This window comes from Gopherus evgoodei, chromosome 3 (genome assembly GCF_007399415.2).
Source record: "Gopherus evgoodei ecotype Sinaloan lineage chromosome 3, rGopEvg1_v1.p, whole genome shotgun sequence".
Classification (NCBI taxonomy): Eukaryota; Metazoa; Chordata; order Testudines; family Testudinidae; genus Gopherus; species Gopherus evgoodei.
The window spans coordinates 54,820,306-54,833,320 of record NC_044324.1 but is presented as its reverse complement, the minus strand read 5'-3'; the positions used below and the strand labels follow the sequence as shown (position 1 = coordinate 54,833,320).

The 13,015-nt window shown below is 40.9% G+C and overlaps 1 protein-coding gene across 6 annotated transcripts in view; it reads left to right on the top strand.

Moving 5' to 3' along the window:
• GCLC (glutamate-cysteine ligase catalytic subunit) overlaps window positions 1-11,057 on the top strand; it is a 68,827-nt gene extending 57,770 nt beyond the window's left edge. For all 6 annotated transcript variants that reach the window (XM_030555608.1, XM_030555609.1, XM_030555613.1 and 3 more), the window contains 7 exons: window positions 98-210; window positions 2,176-2,268; window positions 3,028-3,132; window positions 5,989-6,070; window positions 6,167-6,270; window positions 6,367-6,487; window positions 9,326-11,057. In XM_030555608.1, the coding sequence (XP_030411468.1) occupies window positions 98-210; window positions 2,176-2,268; window positions 3,028-3,132; window positions 5,989-6,070; window positions 6,167-6,270; window positions 6,367-6,487; window positions 9,326-9,534 (827 nt within the window). In that variant the 3' untranslated portion in view covers window positions 9,535-11,057. The remainder of the gene's footprint in view (window positions 1-97; window positions 211-2,175; window positions 2,269-3,027; window positions 3,133-5,988; window positions 6,071-6,166; window positions 6,271-6,366; window positions 6,488-9,325) is intronic.
• The last annotated feature ends 1,958 nt before the right edge of the window (window positions 11,058-13,015 follow it).

Here is a 13,015-nt window from a genome sequence, read left to right as displayed (position 1 = left end):
GTTTCCTGGCTCTCGAGTCATCATGGCATTTAATAAGGTCTACTTTACTATCTCTGGTGTCTGTTGGTGAATTTGATCTCTGAATTTTTGTTTATAGGCATTGATCATCTTTTGGCACAACATATTGCACACTTATTTATTCGAGACCCGTTGACTTTGTTTGAAGAGAAAATACATCTAGATGATGCAAATGAATCTGATCATTTTGAGGTTGTATCGTGTTTCATACCAGTTTAATGACTGTACGATTATAGTTGCATACTCACTATTTTACTGCTTAATCATGTAGTGCTGAATACTTTTGGCTAAGAATATTGGCAAAATTTAGCAGCATAGGTAGGAACAAGGAACAAAAGTAGCTAGTTTCAAATGTTCCAAATAGTTCTTTACAACATGTAATTTGTGGTATTGCACTGACACAAACATCTATTTCTGTGAACTGTAACAGACCCAGGCCATTGGGGTGCAGGAGTCTGGTAGAGGGCAAATATACTGGTCACTGGGTGAGTAGTTTTCTGTTCCCTGAGTGACCAGAGCAGGGGCTGCACTAGAGTAGTCAGGAACTTGCTAGAACCAATTACGGCAGACAGGCTGATTAGAACACCTGCAGCCAATCAAGGCAGGCTAATCAGGGCAGCTGGGTTTTAAAAGGAGCTCTCTCAAGTCAGATGGGGAGGAGCCAGAGGAGAGGAAGTGCGTGTGAGGAGCTCGGAGTAAGAGACACAAGGAACTGAGACTGAGAGGGTGTGCTGCTAGAGGACTAAGGAGTATAAGCGTTATCACACCAGAAGGAAGGTCCTGTGGTGAGGATAAAGAAGGTGTTTGGAGGAGGCCTTGGGGAAGTAGCCCAGGGAGGTGTAGCTGTCACACAGCTGTTACAAGAGGCACTATAGACAGCTGCAAATCCATAGGGCCCTTGGCTGGAACTCAGAGTAGAGGGCAGGCCCGGGTTCCCCCCAAACGTCCCAACTCCTGATCAGACACAGGAGGAGTTGATCCAGACTGCGGGGGAGGTCACTGAGGTGAGCAAATCTGCCAATAAGCCCAGGACCCACCAAGGTAAAGGAGGAACTTTGTTACAGAACTTATAAAATGTTTAATTCCTCGTTCAAGACAAATAATAGTTCTCACTTTAAACCTAGTGAAACACAGACCAGCATTAGTAAATAAGTGAAAATAAGCAAGGAAAAAATTAGACTACAAAGGCACAAACAGTGGTTAACTAGGTAAGGAAAACTGTCAATGCCATATGTCGTCTTTCATAAAATAGCTTTATGTCAGGTGCTCTCTCATTTTATTATGCCATGTAGAGCAACTACATGTTATGTAGTATATTAAATAAAAATTGTATCTTGCATAAATAGTTGAGCAATAGAGTCGTAATCTATTCTAATAATGTAAGTGTGAATCTTTAGTTTTGTTATGTTTTAACTGGTTATAAAAGGCCTATTAAATCTGTGTACATAATGTCTCATATAAGGCTTAGTCATGGATATTTTTAGTAAAAAATAATGGACAGGTCACAAGCAGTAAACAAAATTTCATGGCCCAGGACTTGTCCATGACTTTTACTATAACTACCCCTAACTAAATCTTAGCTGCCCCGGGGGGGGAGGGGCGCTGCTGCTCTGGGGGGTCCCAGAGGTGACAGCTGGCTCCCGCTCAAGCAGTGGGGGCTGACTGCCCCTAGCTGCCCTATGCTCCGAGGCTTCCAGGGACCACTGTTCTGATGGCCTCCAGGGCCGCCACCAGGACTGCTGCTGTTCTGGAAGTCCCTGGGGCCAGTTGACCAGGGTCACCCCAGCAGTGGCCGGTGCAGCTGGCCCTGGGGCCACCCCAGCAGCTGGCCCTATGGTCAGCTCTTCGGGTGGTCAGCCGTTCCGGCCACTTCAGAAGTCATGGTGGTCCCAGAAAGCCGTGATCTCTGTGACATGAAAGACTCTCAGCCTTATTCAGATGTAGTCCAGAATTGAATTTCATGGGCAGTGTGGCATAATGTTGTTAGAGTGATGACTCTTCATTCCACCTTTAAATAGGTCAAGCCTCTTTAAGTGTTTCTTGGTCATTTGAGTATCTCTTGGTTGAAAGACAGAAGAGAATCCAGTTTTGTTTTTACTTATATGCATTATGGAAATGTGCTTGTCTGTAACAGAATATCTTGCTTGTGACTTGCAGAATATTCAGTCCACAAACTGGCAGACAATGAGATTTAAACCACCTCCTCCGAATTCAGATATTGGATGGAGAGTAGAATTTAGGCCAATGGAGGTAAGGAGTAAATATGTTTAATAGCATATCCCATTACAAATGGAAAAGTACGAGACATTCTGCTATCTAGTATCAAAACCTTATTAGTTATGGTGTGACTTGTCCCCTCTGAATTACTAGTCTTCTGAAGTGAAATGGACAACAGCATTTAAGCAAATATGCACAATAAATATTGGACTGAAACTAGCAGGGGAATTTGCGTTAGCAGAGTAAAGAACACTAATGAGAGTAAGGGAGAGCGAAAAAGTCAGACCTATATATTAAAGCAACTGTAAACGAGGCTTTAGTGTTGTACTGAGTTTCTGGTGGTCTTGCTTCTCTTGTGCTTCTGTCAGTACTAAACAAATCTTGGTGCATTCCCTTCTGTTTCATGTGTGCTTTTGTTTTATAGGTGTCTTGTCACTTAGTTCTCTAGACTAACACTTTAAGAACTTTAAGATGTTTTATTTTAATAACCTGGGGATTCAGACGCTTTGCATGATTAGCCATCCTTTTAAGTGCAGGACTGTGGTTTTGGTTTTGTATTAGAGGGTTCAGTTTACAGACGTGCATGCGTATTTTGGCATACACCTGACTTGGATTCTCAATTAGTAATCTGAGCATCCAGCCCCCAACTCTGGGTATGCAATAGTGTGTATACCATTTTGCAAACACTTGTTTGAAAAATTGACCCAAACTGTGTAAACTTGCTATGCAGCTGTTTACTTTTGTTTATCAATCCTATTCCACTAAACTCACTTAAATTTTTTTAATGTCTAGGTTCAGTTAACAGACTTTGAAAACTCTGCATATGTTGTGTTTGTGGTATTGCTAACCAGAGTGATTCTGTCATATAAACTGGATTTTCTCATTCCTTTGTCCAAGGTAAGAGAGTTGCTGTACATTTAATTTTTACTTCTGTACGCTAGTTAGAAAGTGTAGTGTTTCTCAGTGAAAGTGTAAGGACAGTATTTCTACATCACTAAATCCTTCTTCATCTAGATTAAATCTATGGGGGCAGGGGGAGATAGTTTCGATAGTGAAATATAGATTAATACAGTTTAACTCCACATACTATATAGCTAGATTAGGTGAAAAATCAAAACAAAAATATCTTCAAGTGAGTTCTTTGCATATATAAATACAAATTATTTTTCCTATGAAAATGTGGTCCTTCCTAAAATCAGATGCACCATTAATACCCTGTATAATATTAACAGGGATATGCATAGTTTTAATTTAATATTATATAAAAAGGGGGCATCTCCAAGGCTTTAGGCACCTCTGCTGTAAATTACAAAAACAAAATTAGATTGTCTACAGGGTGCCAAACTCCCCTCTCCTCTACACAGCTGACTTTTCCTACAGGCCAAACTCTGCAGCAGCCCAAATGTATACATGCATCTTGCAATGTGCTTCAAAAGTCGGTAGTCTTGGGACTAATTAGGTCCAAGAGAAAATCTCATCCCAAAGCTAAGGCCCATCAGCGGAAGCTCTCTTCTCCTAGCCACTCTGGTTTGTTTGTGTATATCTAGTGCTGCTTCTTTTCATCTTTAACCAATAAACACTGATAACCAATAAACACTGATAAAACATCTACAATGGTAAAAGAAAAAATAAGTGTGTTTATCCAATGAACACCAGAAAAACACCAGTAATTGTTGTTTATATTAAGTTTGTCTACACAGAGCAGTAATCCAGACTACGGCGGTGTGATTTCTAAAGCGCAGTATTTGGTCCATGTGACCCTCCTTGTTGCACTCAAGATTCCCTATTGCTTTTTAATATCATGCTACTAGAAACAGTACTATGTTAAAGAAGAACAGAGAAAGTACTTGTTACAGTATAATATACAGAAAGAGAGCCCTAAAACCCCTTACTCCTGATTTTTTTGACATCTACATAAAACTCAAAAAATGCTGAAAAAATAAACCTAGAAAATATTAATAAACCTCCCACAATAGAAGCTCTGCACATACCGTAATAAAGAATCAAGGATAAGTGATCCGTATCTCTCTCACACGAGCCCTTAAAGACAGGTTTTGAGGCCAAGTGGTTAAAAGTACAGAAGCCCCTTTTAAAAGAAAAAAAGTATCCTGAGGCAGACACCCGCATGGAACATTTCAGCCCAATCAGTTTGCTAAAATTATAAGCAACTGAAAAGTAGTGAGCCTTATAATAGGAAATCTTGGGCAACCTTAAGAGGTGGAGCTATCAGCCCTGCCTAATGTATATTAGCATTTTATTGCTTGTATTAATATTTTAGCACTTAATTTTTTTTAAAGTGAAATGTTCTCTTTTTGAAGTCTTCACTTGAGACTTGAAAGGAGAAACTCTTTGTGGAGGCAGGGATACAGTTTTTGCAAATAAAGAGCAGAAAGAAATCTTGCATCAAACATTGGAATTTTAAATTACCCAATAGCATGGGTGTGCAGTTTTATGCAGAGAGAAATGAACAAGTACTATGCAAGCCAGCAATATATAAAGCACCACCAAAAACATGAAGTGCCTAATAAATCATGGGCAAGAACATTAGTTAGCTAATGAAAGCCAGTTACAGCTACAAAACAGATCATGCACAGTATGAACCTAGACCTAGATCTGAACAATTTGGTAGACATCACAACAGAGAATTACTGGACCTTCATAACTTGTCTTTGTTACTTGTAAGAATGAGGATGTTATGGCGCTAATCTTGAACTGATCTCTAGTTTTGGGTCATGTGGGATTATACTTCAGCCACCTAGAATGCTTTTAATCTTTCAAAACGGTTATGAGACACCCTTCAGAACACACACAAACTGATTAGTAAAAGAGATCATAAAATAAGTAAGAGGGCAAAAGATTTTTCTCCAACTGTCCAAAATACTTTTTTTAAATATTATTTTTAATTTTGCTGAAACTTTTTTGCATCACATTGAGAGAGGAGAAGACAAACTTAATGTTGCAAATCCTCTTCCTTTTTCCAGAGGCTACACTAATGTTAGCTGCTTGAAAGTGGACTATTACTAACTCCCCAATAATCATATTGATTGAAGAATTTGGGCATAATCTGCCCACAGGCTATTCAGATGCTAAGATTTTAAAATTTTCAACCAAAATTTTAGTTGGCTTATACATGACGTTTAGATTTCGTCACAGGTATTTTTAGTAAAAGTCACAGACAAGTTGCAGGCAATAAACAAAAATGCACAGAAGTCCATGATCGGTCCCTGACTTTTACTAAAAATATCCAGGGGGCAGGTTGACTAACTGTTGGAGCCACTGCTCCAGCCCCAGCAGCTGTAGACTATGAAACAGGAAATGCCAATTTTAGAAAAAAAAATCATAACCTCTTATTCCAACTGTACTCATTTAATTACACCTAAATATCAAAAGAAGCTCCCCCGACAAGACACATGTTCCTGTTTCACTTTACAGCTGACACAGCTTGTATCTAAAATTACAAGCTGTTCATGCCAGTGCCATTCTACTGATGCCACTTACTGACCAGCTAACTATACTTTCATGAATAAGGGAGCTCTGTGGTTCTGTGCAGAATGCTAACCTTTGAAAAATGAAATAAAACTGTCTGTATGTAGGACAGACTGTCTGTATGTAGGACTTAACTGGCTCTAGTGCACTGAAATTAACAAGAAATATATCTAGAAATTTGAAGTTCCAAGACCAAAACACTCCGGTAGGTAAAGTGCCCGTTTTCTAGCATCTGTTAAATAACCTTTGGGATTTTTTCCTTACTAGGTTGATGAAAATATGAAAGTAGCCCAGAAACGAGATGCTGTTCGGCAAGGAATGTTTTATTTCAGAAAAGATATTTCTAAAGGTATTGCACTTACTGCTTTCAGATTACTTGCTAAGGACCAGTTCAAGAGATGCACAAAGTTAATTGTTTTGCCTTTCCCCCTTCTTCTTTGATAAGGTGGAAATGCTGTTGTAGATGGATGTGGCCCAGCACGGAATGGGAAAGAGACAGATGCAGAAGAGTACACCTTGATGAGCATAGACACAATCATCAATGGAAAGGTGTGGTGGTAGTTGATATTTGGAACACTGAACTGTTTTCCTTATTCACAAATTACATCAAGTGAGTTTATACTGGTCATGTGTTATTTCTTGCAGGATGGTGTCTTTCCTGGCTTAATCCCAATTCTAAACTCTTACCTCGAAAACATGGAAGTGGATGTGGACACAAGATGCACCATTCTGAACTACCTGAAGTTAATTAAAAAGAGAGCCTCTGGTATGACTAATGTTTTTATGTTGGATGCAAAGAAACTTGACTGTGCATTTCCTGTTTTTTTTTCCCCCGCAGCTGTATGACATTTAAACAAATCTTTTAGATAATTTCTAATGTAAAGAGGGACTTAATCTACTGTAGCAACTTTGGATATTATTAATCTGTTATCTTTCTGCACCTATTGAATCACGAGTCCTTACCAACACTTGGGTCTGTGGGGTAGTGCTGCATAATTCTGGTGTCATACCAATTTTGCTAATCATGCTGGCAGCATAATTTAGCATTAATATGGTGCAGTAGAGCATGGAGCCCTGTCTTTGTGTGTCTTGTGTCCTTTGGTACTGAAAGCTACTTATGGGATATTATTTAAAGAAAAAAGTTCTTTAAACCCTTTATTTTTACCTCATTATAGCTTTAAAAAAAATTTCAGATACGCAGTGTTGGGGATCCCCCAAGACGTCTTCCACTGGGTTCCCTCAATAAGTCAGTTTGACTCCAGTCTCACACTTAGCTACACTTAGTTGATCGCACTCAAATATAGGGGATGGGTATATGCTGTACCACGTGTCCACAGTTATACAGCAAACCTCTTCCTTCATATATTTACACATTGCATTGAATTTACATCCCCTCTTTTGGGCTTGGATTGGATTGATTGTGAAACAATCAGTGTGAAGAATGCTCTGTTCACACAGTATCCATGCACAGTGTACTTTTTATCTCATCTTTACTTTCCCTACTTATCTTAGCCATTGTTACCTTGTCCATTGTTAATGGCTCCTTGGGTATTCCCCCGTATCTTAGCTGGGACAGATATTGTTTCCATTCACCTCCTTATTCCGGTCTCCCAAGAAATGAGGTCTCATACATGTCAAATTATTCATGTCAAGCCAGGCCTACATGCAGTAGGCTGATTTTTCATGCCCACTGATTGTTTTTTCTACAGTGCACCATGTACACTGAGAAAAGGAGAGGCTTAAACATTTTATTCAAGTTAGGCGTGTACAGATATACTTACCTACCAAGAGTCTGTATGTGCAAATACCATGGTTTGTGCACCTGGTCTCTAAACCACCCTAAGTAGTAAATGTAAGGGCTGGTTTTCAGTCTTACTGAAAGATGAATCTCTCTACTCATGACCTCATAGAAAAATTCACATTTTTGAAAATGCTGTAGAAACTTGTAGCTAAATGGCATTTTAAAAAATAAGATGAAAATAAGGACTCAGTGGAACTGGAAATGCTACATTACAAATTTAATATTACAAGTAGATAATGTTCTACTTGCTTTGGTAAACTCTAAGAATAGCTGATTTTTTGGGAGTGTGGTGGTGGTGTTTGTCCATCAGTCATTCACCCACTCAGCAGCTGACTTCTACTGTACTTGTTTCCTTATTAGAACTAACTCTGTTCATCTCACTCTCCTGGTCTCTAAGTCTGAAGTGCTACTATCATCAGCTTGTGTAGTAAACTCTTAGGACAGTCTTCAAGTACGTAAAAGGTTGTTATAAAGAGGAGGGTGATAAATTGTTCTCCTTATCCACAGAGGACAGGACAAGAAGCAATGGACTTAAATTGCTCCAAGGGAGATTTAGGTTAGATAGTTGGAAAAACTTTTCCTATCAGTGTAGTTAAGGTCTGAAACGAATTGCCTAGCGAGGTTGTGTAATCCTCATCATTGGAGGTTTTTAAGAAATACGTCAGGCATGGTCTAGACAACATTTAGTCCTGCCTCAGTGCGGTGGACTGGAGTAGATGGCTAGTCCCTTCCAGTCCTATGTTTCTATGGTTCTAGAATTCGGGTGATTTTGAAATGACACTGAAAGTTTGATATTACACTTACGTCCAAAAATTTGAAATTTATAACAGAAAAAACATTATATGTGTCTTAACATGTCTTGGCAGTCTTTTAGGCACAAGCTCTGGAATTTCCTAGTTGTTCCCAGTACTTCCTTAGAGTCCTATGGATCAGAAGTTCCTGAACTGTGGTCCATGCGCAGCTATCTGGTTGCTAATGTTGTCTACACCAGACAGTCTTCCTTACATTTCCTACTATTGCTGCCACGGTGTAGTTCCACCAGAGGTAGCAACTAGCATAGATTAAAAATTGGCACCTTAGCCACTGTTATCTAGCCCCACTCTGGTATAGTTAGACAACGGTGTTTATAGTGACAGCAGCTTGTCGATCCTAGCACTTCCACTAATGGAACTGTGCAGGTAGGAAAGCTAAGGAAATATCTAATATAGGCAGAGCCATACTGGAGGGTCTCCTTGTTTCTAGCAGCTAAATTGTATTAAAGTAGATTAAAAATATTACTCATCTTGATTTTTAATATGCACGATTGCTGTAAAGATGTTATTACAGATATTTTGACACTTGGTCTCTGAGACAATTTCTTTATTAAAATGTGATGTTATGTAAAGAGTTTGACAATTGCTGCCTTAAATTGTCTGCTTTGCCCATTGATGCATTCTGATTTTTTAGGTTCTGGTATAGTTTCTGTTATGCAAGCTCATAAATGTGTCTTGACATTTTACTGCTGAAACTTTGAAAGTAAAACTTCTCCTAGGACATAGATTGTTCTAGATAAGTATGACTTCTAGTGTCTGTGTCGGGAGTGTGCTTGGTGTATGTCCTTCAATATGCATCTATAGTGAGTTCATGATTATTATTTTTTATGTGGCTAGACTTTACTATGAAGCATATGTGGTGCTTATGGATATGAAGTGTGTATGTAATTAGAAATACTTGCAGGTATGTAACATACCAAATAAAGTAGATGCTAAATGCAGTGTATAAATGTCTGTAATATGATTTTTATTTACGGTTTTCTCCTTTCAGGAGAATTAATGACAGTTGCTCGGTGGATGAGGGAGTTTATTGCAAACCATCCTGACTACAAGCAAGATAGCGTGATCACTGATGAAATGAATTACAGCCTGATTAGGAAATGCAACCAAATTGCACAAGAACAGGCAGAGTGCCCCGAATTACTTGGAGCAGGATTTAAGAAAATAAAACACAGTGAAAATAAAACTAGTTCTTTTTAATGAAATGCTTTAATACCTAGTAGAAAGTGTAAACGTTCTAGTGAAGAACGAGTTACAATACTGTGTATCCAGTAGTTTCAGGTTGTGAAGACCAAAACAGATAGTACTGCACCTAACATGGGCCAGTTTGCCTAAATATTCATTTAAGGCTTCCTAAAATGGGCATATTCCTATTAAGGTTCATACAGTGTACATGTAAATAGTAAAATATTTTTATGACTGACATCAGTGTATTTTAATAACTTTAAGTTATTGTGAACCAGCTTGCAACTTTTTTATTCTTATTCTGGAAAAAAAATTACTGTCCTGAACAACTTCATAAATGTAATATAATGCTACTTTTATATTATATGCATTCCAGATATTGGATGTTCACTGTAATTTTTTGTTCCCTGTAATGTACTAATCTGCCTAATTTTAAAGAAAATTTTGGGACTTCCCTTTCCATCTTCCGTTGAGTATATAAAACAGACATGTTCCCTATTTGTTCATCTTTGCCCTGGTCCTTTGGCTACCACAACACCTGTATTTACTCATCAACCTCAGATCAGTAAAACCTGCTCAGTCTTCACTCAAATATGCAAAATCTGCTCATTTCCTGATGAGCAGAGCCGAAGGGATGGCCTGACAAGGCTCTTTTGGACAACCACACCACATGCACAAAAGCTTCAGAAATAAATGCATCCTTTACTGGACATAGTTTTACAATTCTGGTAAATTCCTGTGCTCTAACAATTCCGGAAATAGATTTTACCATGGGTGAAAGTCTTTCAATTTAAACGTGGAGAGAGTGAGAGAGAACTGGAATGTTAAAGGAATGCTTATGTGAGAGGTGAAACGGCTGAGAAGTCTGCTGTATTTTGTGCTGCTCTTTGGCTTTATTTTTTTTCCAGTTGCTGCTGTTCCTAAAGTCAATAGAGTGCAACACAAAAGCAAGATGAGAATGTATATTAATTACTTTTCTATCCTAAGGCTCTCCTCCACCCCTGATTTTACTAAATGTTTCCCTTGTCAACACACTAACTTACTAATAACTATTACTGAGCATTGTAAGCACGGTTTAATCCCTGCATAAAATCAATCTAAAGAGAAATCATGGAATGCACTAATCCTTTTGTGAATTGGGAACCTGTAGTTTAGTGAGATTTGTAAATAATTTAGAACTTTGACCATTACAGCTGTATATAACCTAAATTTATGGGGACTTTTTAATTTAGTTTACTAAATGGCTTCTAAAAGTGACTTACTGTGTGGTAGATTATGCAAAGTTTAATACAAGCATATATAAATATCTACGGTGTAATAATTTTAAAAATTAACTAATGGAGAAATTGTAATGATACTGCACCAGAAAAAGCTTTTATGTATCGGTATTAGAACTTGTGCTGTTAATAGATGTGCTTTAGAGAATGAAAGAATGCCTGTTTCTGCTTTTGGTGAACCTGTTTTAATCAAGATGTAGATGCCAGGTGATATGCTCATTAGTTTGTGGAATAAGGAAATAAAAAATGAACCTTGCAGTATATAGTGGTTGTTTGGATGTACATAAAGAATATCCATACCTGAGTGGAAACATTTTCTTGCCACAAGTGCAGCAAATAACTTCTTTTCAGGAAATTCCCCACTGCTGTGATTGTTGTTGTTTTTAGCAAATTAAGCAGCAGTGGAAGACTTTTAAGGAAAGCCAGAGTTCAGTAGGAAGAGGTATGCGTTGATTTATGTGACACTCCTCTCTTGAATTGACAGTGAAGAAATACTCCAGCGTGATACTAGGTCACAGTGCTGTTGGAAATAATCTTTCTTCTTCGAGTGATTGCTCACATCCATTCCAGTTAGGTGTGCGCGCTCGTCGGAAACTTTTTACCCTAGCAACTCCAGTGGGCCGGCAAGTCGCCCCCTAGAGTGGCGCCGCCATGGCGCTCGATATATACCCCTGCCAGCCCACCCGCTCCTCAGTTCCTTCTTACCGCCGTGTCGGTCGTTGGAACTGTGGAGCGCGGCATTGCTGTCCTCCACGTCCCTAGCTCTCCTTGTTACTACCGTTGTTACTACCGTTGTTAGTTAGTGGTTAAGTATAGTTAGTTAATTAGTTTGTAGTGTAAATAATATTGTACATAGTTGTTAGCCGGTCTGGGCTGTAGCTCTTCCCGGCACCCGGCACCGGGCTCATGCCTGGTTCGCCGGGCTTTAAGCAATGTGCGGCCTGTAAAAAGCCTATGCCAACCAGCGACCCTCACGATGCGTGTCTAAAGTGCCTGGGGGAATCGCACAGGTCGGACAAGTGCCGCATTTGCAAGGCTTTTAAGCCCAGAACAAAGAAGGAGAGAGACCAGAGACTCAGGACTCTCCTAATGGAAGCGGCACTTGACCCAGCAGCTTCGCAGGCCGTGATCTCTACTCCAGCACCGGATCGCACCGGCACCGGAAAGACTTCCCGGCACCGACCTTCCCCGGCACCGGGTGCAGAAACAAGACCATCGAAGTCTGCAACTCCAGCCAGGCAGACTCGAATGGGACGCCCGGCATCGACATCTGCCGCAGCGCTACCGGCACCGTCGACTCCGGGCCCGGTGGGTCCGTCGAGTCCGGTACCGCCGAGCTCCCCCATAAGATCTGGGGTTGAGCTATTGGTCCCATCCACTCCAGAGACCTTCGTCCAGTCGTGGCTCATCGCACACTACCGGCCGGCAAGGCAACCACTAGACATGCTGATCACTATCCCCCAGGGGGTGTTGGATTCTCTCAGCTGGTGGCTAGACCAGTCCGTAGTGTGTGCGGGGCTCCCATTCCACCCGCCCCAGCCCTCGGTGTCCCTAACGACGGATGCCTCAGATCTCGGCTGGGGGGCCCACCTGGGAACCCTGAGAACACAGGGCTTGTGGTCCCCACAGGAGGTGAAGCTGCACATCAACATGCGGGAGTTGAGAGCAGTCCGCCTTGCTTGTCAAACGTTCTATCACCAGCTTCAGGGCCGTTGTGTCGCGGTATTTACCGACAACACGACGACCATGTACTATATCAACAAGCAGGGTGGCACCAGATCCTCTCCCCTATGTCACGAGGCGATGCGACTCTGGGACTTTTGTATAGCCCACTCCATTCACCTCACGGCTTCCTTCCTCCCCGGAGTGCGGAACACGCTGGCGGACCGCCTGAGCAGATCCTTCCTCTCACACGAGTGGTCCCTTCGCCCGGACGTCGCCCTCTCGATCTTCCAGAGGTGGGTTGTCCCCGTGTGGACCTCTTCGCGTCCAGGGGGAACAGGAAATCCCAGGCGTTCTGCTCCTTTCAGGGCCGGGAACCCGGGTCTATAGCGGATGCCTTCCTTATTCCGTGGACGACCCACTTGTTCTACGCGTTCCCCCCATTCCCACTGGTCCACAGGGTCCTTCTGAAGGTGCACAGGGACAGGGCCCGCGTGATCATGGTAGCCCCGGCGTGGCCCAGACAGCATTGGTACCCCATGTTGCTGGACCTGGCC